General features: G+C 35.8%; 1 protein-coding gene across 3 annotated transcripts in view; it reads right to left on the reverse strand.

Annotated features, from left to right (window-relative positions):
- The window catches only part of MAP3K15 (mitogen-activated protein kinase kinase kinase 15), a 74216-nt gene that overhangs the window by 6262 nt on the left and 54998 nt on the right, over window positions 1–12956 (reverse strand). For 2 of the 3 annotated variants that reach the window (XM_063305151.1, XM_063305152.1), the window contains 10 exons: window positions 11875–12058; window positions 10805–10982; window positions 9986–10160; window positions 4894–5079; window positions 3770–3875; window positions 2061–2268; window positions 1540–1652; window positions 1300–1397; window positions 1153–1229; window positions 571–1071 (listed from right to left, as the gene is read on the reverse strand). In XM_063305151.1, coding sequence (XP_063161221.1) covers window positions 993–1071; window positions 1153–1229; window positions 1300–1397; window positions 1540–1652; window positions 2061–2268; window positions 3770–3875; window positions 4894–5079; window positions 9986–10160; window positions 10805–10982; window positions 11875–12058 — 1404 coding nt within the window. In that variant the 3' untranslated portion in view covers window positions 571–992. Of the gene's footprint in view, window positions 1–570; window positions 1072–1152; window positions 1230–1299; window positions 1398–1539; window positions 1653–2060; window positions 2269–3769; window positions 3876–4893; window positions 5080–9985; window positions 10161–10804; window positions 10983–11874; window positions 12059–12956 lie in introns of those variants that run through there. The other variant, XR_010068063.1, reaches the window with a different exon arrangement.

Raw genomic sequence — 12956 nt, forward strand, 5'->3', positions numbered from 1 at the left:
TAGATTATTATTATTTGGCACTTGTTTTCTTCTTCACAAAAACCGTCACTGATTTCAAATCATGTACAGAATTTACAAACTAGTATTCCATGTATTAAAGGAAGCTTTTTCAGATTGTTTTGTTCCATGCTGAAGATAATGGCCTCACTTTCAGAAAACAACCTAAGAGTTCTTGTAACCTGCTAGTTATCTACAGTTACCCAGATGTTTTCCACTGGGGATATATACTATTACAACCAACAGAAACATCTGGGTAGTAATTATATTATGAGAAGAGCCAGTTTGGTCTAGTGGTTAAGGCACCAGGCTAGAAACTTGGAGACTGTGAGTTCTAGTCCTGCCTTAGGTATGAAGCCAGCTGGGTGACCTTGGGCCAGTCACTCTCTCAGCCCTAGGAAGGAGGCAATGGCAAACCACTTCTGAAAAACCTTGCCAAGGAAACTGCAAGGACTTGTCCAGGCAGTTTCTGAGAATTGGACACAATTGAATGGATAAAAAAAAATTTCAACCTAATTATTTTTTCTTGTAAAATCCTGCACAATTTGAAATGTTTTGGGATTTATCTTGCTCTTACCAAATCACACAAAAGTTAACACTTTATGTTATACACCACCCAAACATGTCTTTAAAAGACAGCAGGTATACTAGAAGAGGTTTACATTTACATAGGAGCAGCTGTACTGCATAAGATGAATTTTACATGTACAGTAGCTATTTTTAAAGCAAGCATTTTCTAAGTTACTGTACATGTCTAAAGCTGTATAGATTGTTTAAATAGTAAATGGCTAACTTGCAAAAGAAAGTATATATATATATATACACACACACCATTTATGATAGGCACTGTAGTCATCTTATTCTTTCATACATACAAAGAACTTTTTAACGTTTTCTGTGCAAAACATGCAAGGCAATCAGCACATAAAACAACTTATGTGGAATGTGTACTTTTTTTTTCTTCTAGTCCATTAGCATCTGGCAAAAGTGAAATGCTAAACTTCCATTCCCAAGATTGTATTTTGCTTTCTGTGTTTTAATATTGCATTCCAGATGCGACAGACAAGTCCGCCCCTATATGAGAAAACAGAACATCATTTTAGGTGTAATCTACTGGAAAACAGTACTTTTGAAGTTGTGCAATACTGTTCTTACCGGAGTCTAAGCAGTTGCAAGTCATCCTTTGTGATACTGTTTAGAACATCACTGAGTGTATAGTCCTCTTGAACAAACTGAAAGAAATAATCTGTGTTTAGAGAATAACAACTGATAGCATTTAAGATCTTGTTTGTTTAATCTTACCCTATCAATTGCATCTGAATCAGCTCTTTGTTGTTTTAACCACTTGATAAGTTCTTCATCAACAGTGTGCTGAAGAGCAGATGATGATGGTTGAATTTCTGCAACAATTCAGAAGATGTTAACTAAATGTATTATCCAAATGCTTGCTTCTAGAATATGCTTAGATACTAATATGGATTACTTCATATAGTCCATTGACCCCACCTAAATGAATATGGAAAGTATCATTTGCCCACTCACCAGTAGTTTTTAACTGGAGCTGAAGGAGATGCAAATCTTGGATTTTTTGCTGTAATATTTGCTGAAGAAGTGTCTGATATTCCCTTTCCCTCTGTACTAGGTTTTCCAGTAACCTATTACATGAAATATTGTATGATATAAAAAAACAATCCCACTTAAATACTTAATGTATAATTTTACATAGAAACCCTAGTTTAAAATGCAAGTGTCTTACATGATCTTTCTTTTTTACATACACATATACATGATTTTTTTCCCCATTCACATGGATGTTACGTAACAACTATATGCTACAGTTGGTGACCCAGAGGTAAGAATGAGTGTAAGCATCCCTTTTACCTTCCTGTCAAATGGGCTGCCAACAGAGGAATTGATTGGCCTTGCAAGATAAATACAAATTTGCAGATTTTATAGCCTTTTAACTAGTTGAGCTGCTCTTGCTGAAGAGCAGTTTATATAATTTATAGATCATAAAATGACTAAAATATGTTTTTAATGCAAACACGTCCAGAGTTGTTTACCTGTTTGTTTGCTGTTTTAATTTATTTAATCGCAAACTAAGTTTCTGTTCAGTGTCTGGGGACACAGAAGAACTGAGCATGCACCCTCCAGCAGCAACTGATTCTTCTTGTCTTCCTTGTTCAGCTTGCTGGTAATTATCTTCAACTTCATCTGCATCTTTGTCTACTCCTTCAGTTTCTGATACTGGTTCAAAATGAGCTCGAAGCTCTGTGTAAAGCAGAATTGTAATGATTTTTTACTTCTCCTTTTCTTACAATATGAACCAGTAAGATTAAAAACTCCATATCTAAATGATAGCCATTTTCAAATATTTAGCTTGATATTTAGCATTCCCAGAGTAAATATGCCCAGTGATTCCAATCTCTTGTCTAATACCTTGGTTCTCTGCCCTTTCATAATTGTATGTCACCTTTAGAAGAGAATATCCATAACTCAGGGTTGCACTGTGAAATTCTTGGTGCTTTCTGAGCTTGGTTGTTTGCTTGCAGATGTTTCATTACCCAACTAGGTAACATTGTCAGTGTGAATTGAGTGTGGGGTTTGCTGCCTATATATAGTAGCTTGCCCTACAAGTTTTGGTGGGAGTGATTTCCTCCGGTGGTCCCTTGCCTGTTGTTTTCTGCCTGTGTGTCTGGTGTTGATTTGTCTGGTGTTGATCCGTGCTTAACTGAGTGTTGGCTGTTGGAGGGGTGTGTTCTAGTCTTTTTGTTTCTTTCCTTCCTGGGTTTTTTATAGTCCCTTTTGAATGGTATGTAAATTTGGTTTATCTCTGTGCCTATGATGACTGATTTGTCTGAATGCCAAGCTTTTAAGAATTGCCTAGCATTTTTGGACTTGGCTTGATGTAAAATGCTAATAGTTTCCCAGTTGAAGCTGTGGTTGAGTCTGTCCATGTGTTGCATGTCACCTTCTTAGAGAGTTGACCTAATCTATCAATATTCCTACAGAAATCCAGGGCCCCAAACTGAAAGTGAGGTTTGATCTAAAGAAAACACACAGCAGAACGATTACTTGTTACTTGTTCTAATTTGGATACCACAATTCTGTTTTTACCTACTAAAGACTAGTTTACTTTGTGGTTTCCAAAACAGACGATTTCTCGCTCTCATATTTTCATGTGTGTGTGTGTGTGTGTGTACACACACATGCACGCAAGCAATTGATATACTTAAACTCAAAACATTCTATTTCCATTTGAAGTTAGTGTCTTATGGCCAAGCTCTGCACCCTGGGCATATAAACCTTTCTTCTCCATTTGCTGTTATTAACAAATCTGATGATAATCTATTTCTATGACTCAGAGTTTTATACAGATCTTATAGTACAGGAAAGAACCTAATGCCATTGCATTTTGCCACAAGGTCAGTGCTGATGAACACTCTGGGTGTGGTCCATCAATTTGCTACAAATTTAATAGCATGATGTAGCCCACAATTTTATCAGCTTGCCAATAATACTAAAGGGTAACTTTTTTTAAAACCAAGTATTGTCACTTAGATACCACTTTCAGATGTTTATCTATAGGGTTTCTGATATAAATTGATACATCCCAAAAGTATGTTGTGGTGACAGGAACCTTCAGGTTTTGTATTAATTTCACAAAGGATGCTAGTGGGTTGTCTTAAGGTACATTGGGTGTGTCTCATTCCATAGTGCATTATATCAACAGAGCTATGCACAGCACATTGAACCATGTAATTTTACTTACCAGGAATAAGAATAGTGATGGCTGCTTGAACTGCACGCCGTATTATATTATCCATCGCAAACATCCAATGAGGTCTGATTAAATGATTCCTTAATACTTTATTAACCTGTTAGAAAAGGACCAAATAAATTGTGTACTTACCAATTTCCCATCTACTAATCAGGTAACTGCAGCATTACAATGAAGAAACTTAGATTAGTAGCTGCTTTAAGCAATTGGTATTATATCAAAATAAAATACTTTTTCAAGATTCAGTGAATATTGAGAACTTCAGTCTTTACATTTCTTGGGAAAAGACAGCTGTTTCTGTTCAACTAAATATTTAGAGAACATCATTGGTGATCACCTAATCTGGTGCTGATTAAATGTTTTGGGACTACAATTCAGAATTTTCAGTCAACATGACCATTTCAAGAGCTCCAGCTTAAGGAAAGCCTAATTTTCACGGAAAAAAATGGATAGATGGAAAGAACAAATGTTTACTATCTGAAGAAATTTATAGTCTATAATCACTGTTTTTAAAGAAAATTCAAAGTTTGCAAACAGTGTTCAGAAAAGATAGTTGCACTGTCATTTCAATTTCTTATTTTTATTATCTGCAACTATCACCATCCAGGCAAAAAGAAGGGGGGGGGGGGGCTACAGATGGAGCCAGCATGGGAATTCTGGGAGTTGAAGTCCACATATCTTAAAGTTGCCAAGGTTGAGAAATACTGGAATAATGTATTTATATTGGCCATGCAAAGTAACTGGTATATTCTATGCACAACATATTTTACGAAGTATCTGCATACAGTAGAAAGTGGAATTCATTTCAGCAATTTTATCACCGTAAATACAAATGTTCTGGAAGATTTTCTATATACATGCCTACGATGAAATGTTTATATCAAATAAGTATCAGGGAGGCCACTGCTGCCAATTCTGATCTTCTGCCCTTACTTCAGATACTGTAATCTTAGTGTTATTTTCTTGAATGGTAGGTCATGAAAGTCTATTCATTTTCTCTTACTGGTAAATGTATACTAACTGTGCTAAAGTGCTTAAGAATACATGAATGTTTGCCATAGCAAAACTTTTTGCCCTTCCCCATATTCCAAATATTACGCTTGGATGGAACATACTGCATCTTGAAATCCAAACAATACTAGGTGAATCTGATTGATTGAAGTAGTGTCAAAATCAAGATCCATTTTCAACTTTGATATAGTTGATTCCATAATTCTGTGTTCAGGGGAGCGTATGAAATCTCTTAAAATCCCAATTATCTGCTTAATGTGAGCGACTGAAAGATGCAATTCTTCAGAACTCTGAAAAATATGAATGTGCAAAATAAAATTCAAAAAGCCAGCAAGTGATAAATTCAACCAATGCTGTAAATAGGTAAGCACAAACTCCCAGTTATCCTAAATCACATTACTGAGTCAACAAATTGAAAAGAGGTTTAGTAATAAGTTTGTCAAATTCAATACTGATATTATAAATGAAAGCTACTGTTTTATTTTCATTTTCTATATAATTATATATGTTCATCACTATGTTTGTATCACCTTATAATTAAAACATCAGCTGTATCAGAGAGTGATTTACAGTATATCAACTAAACTGTCATGTATACTGGGAAAAACTTAAAAGTATGGTTTGAAATACTAGGCGGCAACATTGGATTATCACCACTTTATGTATAGTAGACCTGGAAAATTCTGTGCAGATTCTCTGTCAATAAGTGACAGCATCTTTACCCAGAGGTAAAGAATACATATGTACCAAATCTATCCAAAGCAAGCTGTGCTGTATCTTACCGGTACATAGAAAAATCTCAGAAACATCAACTTTGCCCAGCAGGGCTGGATTTTGACAAGGTAAAGCCCTGAGCCATGGGAATCTGCAGAGGCTCTATGTGGTCAGTGCTTAAAGAAAATAAGGCTGAATTTGCCAAGAATGACTCCAAGATGTTAACAAACCTGTGATGAAGAAGGGGCCTCTATAAACAGAAGAAGTAGGTGCATCCATAAGCAATACATACAAAAAGCTTAAGTTACAGAAAATTTCATACATGAAGTTATAATAAAACTGTAACAAATGAAAAAAAAAAAGTCTGAAATGTTGGGAGGCCCTAGCTGTAGCTTGCTTACCTTATGCCTAAATCGAGCTCTGCTGCCAAGATAGCACAGTCCTATAAAGAGGCCAATACTGGAATCCATTGTCCTGGATGCTAACTGAAGACTATATGTAAAACGTAAACCCAGTTTAATTCATAAAAGCATATTTTTCCAGAAGTCTATGACACACTGCTGTGGAATCTTACTTTGCTGTTCAGAATTTTTTGAAACAAATCTAGATTATCAATACTAGTTGTAAAATGACTCTTAGCAGCATTTAAATTTGGGATGCAGCTACAGGAACATGCACTAGCTTGTGTCTATTCATAGTAAATAAAACTTAGAATTACTAAGTAGAATGGTGCATTTTTTACTGACCCAAATGGATATTGTTGACTGCCTTCATTCACAAACATAGATATATAGGGGCATCAGTCCTCAATGCTGGTTCTCAACACTTCTCATTTTATTTTGTTTACAATATTGTAATATTTTATGTGATATCAATCTATAAAAAAAAACTTGTAGCAAACCCACCAAACCATTAGCATAAATTGTTTTCAACTTTGCAATGTGGAAGACCTAACTACCATTTTTCAGTTCACAGTGAGAACTGCAGAGGGCAACTTTCCATCATGAATTGCAGTGGTATTTATTCAGATCCATTTAATTTTCTTGGGTGCAGAATAAGGGGATCACAATGCCTTTCCAGATATGACTTTTGTACTATTCCTTAAATCCATATTGAATGAATAAAATAAAAAAAATGTGTTGCATAGGTCATAGCAACAGAAAATGTATGCTAAGACACTTCAAGTATCATAAGGGTTCAACTAATTATTAAGTGTAAGCATATTTCTTCTGCTTCAGAACAATGTAGGAAAGGAGTAATTAGGAATGGAAGAGCAATAGGTACAAATATGCTTAACCTTTCACATGCTGCTTTTTTTGCTCTTCAACTGTTCAATATAACTTGTGTTTGGGCTCCCAAGATTGGAAAAGAAATAGAAGGAAGAATACATTTTTCTCTTTGTACCATGTCACTTCTTCTGGCTGCCTCTATGAAGATTTCCATTCTGATCCTTTTAACAACAAACTATATTACTGGAATTATTGTTCTAGATCAATATTAATATCTTTAAATAAATCTGTCCCTGTTTCCAATCCAATGCTTAAAAAATAATTGGATGATGTATGATGGAGGAAGGGGAAAAATACTCATCATCTGCAGTCTCCAACTAGCAATCACACAATAGTTCATTATTGATAAAAATATAAGGGGTTCTGTGTTCTTCCATAATTGTAATTTTTGAATTAGATACTGACTTCCTCCTGCTTCTTCCTTATCCTTAGCAGAAAGCTATCAGCAATATATACGCGAACAGGATACTACAGTTGTTCATAAACATTTATTTAGTGCTTGAAATGTGCTCTTCATAAAACAGTTTAAAGAATTAAAAAGCTATTATTTCCTAATTTCCTTTAACTTTTTAAATTAATTTAATTTTTAATTTTATCCCGCCTTTATTATTTTTATAAACTGAAGGCAGCGAACATACGAAATACCCCTTCCTCCTCCTGTTTTCCCCACAACAGCAACCCTGTGAGGTGAGTTCAGCTGAGAGAGAGGGACTGGCCCAAGGTCACCCAGCCGGCTTTCCTGCCTAAGGTGGGACTAGAACTCAGTCTCCTGGTTTCTAGCCCATTGCCTTTTTCAAGAGAAGAATAAAAACCACACACACACACAAAAAAAACTACAAAGAAAGAAAAAGACTAAAAAAGTGCAGAAACACAATTTTTTTTTTCAAATTTACAAAAAGATGTGCCTTCCGACTTTTAAGAGCAAGCATATACAAAATTTTTTCCATAATCAAGCTCTTACTCTATATTAAACCAAAACACCACATTATTTCTATAAATCATTCCACTTTAACGCATAATAAAAATCACTACGTATAGTTACTCCTCCTTATATTAGAATAAAGAAAAAAAAGTTCATATAAACCTCCTAAACATCTTTCTCCCCTCAAAAAGAAAACACATATTTAATTATTTCTTTCCTACCACTATTCTATACATTTCTGTCTGCTATAATAAGGATCAAATTAAAAAGCACATATGTTGTCTGCTATTATATTTAATAATACAACAATTTTCCCAATCTTAATAAACCCAAAAAACAAAGACAATTCAAAACAGTAATTCCATATCTTTAAAAGTGAGTAACATCAATCAGACCCTTAAAGCAAACCAGATAAACATTCTTTAACCCTAATACAACAGTTTTAATAATTTTAATCTCAATAAACCCAAAAAACAAAGACAATTCAAAACAGTAAATCCAAATCTTTAAAGGCAAATAGCATCAACCAAGTCCTTAAAACAAACCAGATAAACATTCTTCAACCTTTATCCCACTTCAAAATAAACCAGAATTACATATCCCCACAGTGTGCACAGAGCTTTTCTCTTGAAAGAATCAAACGGCCCAACTGCCCCCCTCAAAGATTCCAGGTTATGGCTTGTAGATCATTCTCTCCCTTAGATTTCTCCAACTCCACTATCCAATCTTCATCCAGCATCTCGATAAAAATCCCAATACCACTCTTAAAAAAAAAAAACCCTTTCTATCATTAAATTCCTCAATTTCATCCACCGCATCCCCAACCTGATGACACATTTTAGATCTCATATTTTCTACAATGTCCTGGATATCTTGCATAAAAGTTTGATAGAAGTCAGAAGAAACCTGTTTAAAATCTTGGTGGAAGTCAGAAAGAATCTGTTTGAAATCCTCCATGTCTCACACAGTAGATTATGGAGCCCCCTAGGAGCTTAACCAGCAAAAGTCAAATATATGGAGGAGTTCTGAACTGTGTTTACATAAAGCGAACGTGAGTTAGCAGACAGTTCTCAAGGGAAAGTGAAAACAGGAGCTGAAGGTTCAAATCAGCCAATTCAATGTATAGGAAAATGCTAATATCTTCACATTTAATACAAAAATAGTAACAGGAAGACAATTGTTTACTCTCAATCCTCCTCTATATTTGGAAGGAAAATGAAATCCAAAACTTAAAAAGATTTTTTTTTTTAAAAAGTAATCCCAAAAATAACGTTAAGCACCAAGAGAACCAGCTTCTTCTGATTGTAGAAAGCCTCTCTTGGGGTATATATGCTTTAAAAAAATACAAATTGGTGACTTAGAAATGGGGTGGCCAGTCTTAGTGTCCCTTTGAGGCTACAGCGCGGCTTGGAAAGTGATGATGTCCCCACCTCCCAGCTGGCTCTTACCAGCTGAATGTGAAATGCTGTTTGCAATCTTCTGGCTGCAAGCAGCCGTCCAGAGGACAGATGGGATGATTCCAGGTATTCTCCTTGATCTGGAGAATGTTTCTGGGCTTCAGGAAAGCCTGCCTGAGCCCGAAAAAAATTACCACATTATCAGCTCTGCCCGCTGAACCCACGGGCACAGCCATTCAGTCCACCATTCCCATCAGAAGCCCTAATTTCCTTTAACTTCTGATACAAGAGCTTGAGTATTTCATATTATTCACTTTGTATCACGTTTGTATCCCTTCTCGGTGAATACATATGCAGTCTATATATAATTGTTTTTAGGTCCAAAAACTGAGGCTGCTGCTACTATCATAATTTGACTGTGTTCCGCATAAGAATTAAAAAGTGAGGATGAAACACACTTTCTCTTCTTGTGCCCACTGATAATGTTGTTTATTCTTAGCGTTTTTCCTACATGATTGGAAAGTATAAAGAATATAAAGCAATTTTATGTGCATGAGTAATGAATAGGAAGATAAATAGACTGATCCTAAAATCCAGAAAAGACCCTAGCATGAAATCTGGTTGAAATATTTTTTTAATACCTCATCCTGTGGCAGCTGATCTGCTGATTTAGTCCAGAAAGGATGGAAGGAAGAATACACCCAAATGTCTGGGAGATTCACAGCCAAAAATCAAAAAGAAGAAAAGGTATCACTTATATTGACCTTCGCATTGTTATGCCAACAAATCCTACCCCGTTTTTTAAAATTCTCATATAAAGCTATAATTTCACCATAGTGTTAGCTATTTACAAACTAGCAAGGTATGTTATTACCTGCGCTACACATTCTTGTAGATTAGAAGCTACTTGATTCTGCTCCTCCTTAAGTATCTTATATAGAATTGCACGACGTTCACTGTCCTTTCGTAGTAAGAAAAGGCCAGAATCTTTTTCCTCAAGGGAAGGGAGAGAATTTCGCTCATCTGGAACTGAGCTGTCATCAGGAACACTATGTGAGAAATGACACCATTCACAAGAAAATATAAATGAGCACGTAAGATTGTGAATAAAACATCTCCTAACAGTTGAGTAACTTATTTTATTGATTCACTTCAGTAAAATAGTATGGTAAGAGATTGGAGGAGACTGGTGATAACACTATGAGATGATCATCAGAGCATTTTCCAGACCACAGCAAACTCCCAACTGGCATAAAGATCCCAACTTCCAAACTTCCTGAGGGCAACTGAAATTGAACAAAACTTTGCCATCTTCCTGGAGATTCAGGCTGGAAAGTCAGCAAGTAAAAAACACATAGTTCTAGTTTCAGACCAGCCTGTACAAGTGAAACAGAAGCCCTGAGCACCAATGCCATAAAGGGGACAATACAGTAAGAGATGCACAACTGATACAATTACAGCCTCTGAGCTGATAAAAAGCTGCTTCACATCCACACCAAAGGTAAGGAATTAAGTCTTGTTCATGTGCATATTTTCTGTGTGTAGCATGTTTGAATCGCTTCAAATGAATGGACTAGACTGCCACCAAACTATTGCTTCAACATCCAAAGTTTATACTATACAGTTGACACAAAACTGGCCCTGAAAATACCTATCGCAGCCAGGTAAATAATTTGCCCACAGTAAATTCTACCTTAATAAATGGGAAATGGGGCTCCTTGACTGAACTTCAGAAAAAGAACGCTTTGCCTTTTCAAACAACATGTCAGACTGCGCATCGGAGTCTGGCGAGACAGAGCCATGCTCACTGCTACTGCTGCCAGCCTGCTCTCCTTGGACTGGCAGAGGCAGAGATGTGCTACGATTATAATCTGGAAAGAAGGAAAGGAGTAAATAAAAATGTTATTCATCTCCTAAGCAATGGGACAACTGGGCTATAATCAATTTTAATTAAAATAGCTATCAGATATAATCAAGTCATTGGAAAAGCAAAGCAGAAAAATAAAACCCAAACTGATTGATGTGAAACTTCTCTACATCAGCAGAGGATGCCCTGCTAGGGCAGTTAACTTAGAAAGTGATCTAAACAGAAATACTGCTTGATTCCCAGCCACATAAAATATTCCTGATAAAGGAAACTGCTAGTGATAAGAGCATCATGCCTTTGCTGTGGTAACGTTGTTTTTACACTATCGCAATACTGAGAGCTGTGTAAGGTTTCTCCCTTGGTTAAGTCAAACCAATGCTTGCTCAGAAATGACTGCTTTAGGATTACTTTATCTCCCCACCCAATTCTGGAATATAACCATCACAACTGTTCTCAGTTTGGAATACAGAGCCACATGCTCAAGGGAACAAACGCTCTATGATTTACCCAGGAAATACTATTCACCGTGGAAAGTTCGCTCATAATTTTCTTCTGTATTTGTTTAATAAATCATAGGACTTTTGTTTCATACATATCATTGGGGGGGATTTATTACCATATCATCAATTGTACAATATAAGCAGAGGAAGTTATTTCACAGTGATCTATCCAGCCCAGACATTCATTGCCAATGGCTCTCCAGAGGTCAGACAGGATTTTCCCCCAACTTTCTCTGGAGATACCAGGGACTAAATATGGATCATTTGCAAAGAAAGCATATTTTCCATCTCTGGATTACAATTCTTGCCACCTCTGGAAATCAATAAAGATGTTTTATCTAATTATTCTTACATAATTCTTAGCTGTGCTGTAGACATACTGGCTTTTTTTTTTACCTGAAGGCTTGAAAGCAATTCTGTTTTTCTTGCCTTTGTTTATTTGTTTTAAGAATGAGTCTTTAAGTAAATCAGATGCTGTAACACGCTTATTTGGATCAGGTTCAAAGCAGAGTAAGATAAAAGCTCTAGCTTCAGCAGAAAGTGATTCAGGGATTTCAGGGTGAATTTTGAACATCCCAACCTGTAAGTAATAAAGCTGGTCTACATTATTTGAGTATGAAAAATTAATCTAAAGTTGGATTGTTTTATTGTGTGCAATAAAGTAGTATCATTAAAGCTCATATTCTCTTAAAAGTAGCAATGACACTGTATTAACTTTCACTGCCATTTACAACTAATCATAGTCATTTATGGGACTTAATTAAATTAGATAATTTAGACAATAAATTATGCTTATAATTTGGTGAATAACCCTCAGGCTCTCCAATCTACCTCCACCCTGCACCTTCTCCCTCTTTGGTCCTGCAAAAAGAAAAAGAAAAAAAGTGACAAGTAGAAGCTTTTCACTTAATTGAAGCTTATGTTAACTGCAGTACAAACTATGATTAATCCCAAATGATATGATTAAATTAACATTTATGAAGCTGATTTATTGAATATTTATTTCAGAGTTTGTACCGGTTCAGTCTCAGCACTAAAAACTGTGGGTCCAAGCCTGAGGCTTCACGGAGCATATTATATTGGGTGTTACATTTCAAGAACAGCCAAGCTCTGAGTAAATCTAGGTCATGAGTTCATGGCTAAGGAGAGGGTTCCAACAAAGACATCAGGCCCATTACCCCCACACTTGAAAATGAGGCTGTTTTTGCACTAGATGCAGTATTTGCTTCTAACCTTTTAAAGATCTATATTGTATTCTAACTTTAATTTTTATGCAGTGCCATATTGCACTTTATAGTGACCAATCAAGAATAGTGATAACATTAAAATACTATAATTGGTCACAGTCAAATACAAAACTGTAAGAATTTTAAAGCATGCTGAGATGAGGTAAGATGACTATAACTTTTTAATTACAATGAAACATCTCACAGAAAAAGATCTTGGCCTTCTTTGACCAGACCCGTCCACCCTGATTA

This window comes from Candoia aspera, chromosome 5, assembly GCF_035149785.1.
Source record: "Candoia aspera isolate rCanAsp1 chromosome 5, rCanAsp1.hap2, whole genome shotgun sequence".
NCBI classification, from domain to species: domain Eukaryota; kingdom Metazoa; phylum Chordata; class Lepidosauria; order Squamata; family Boidae; genus Candoia; species Candoia aspera.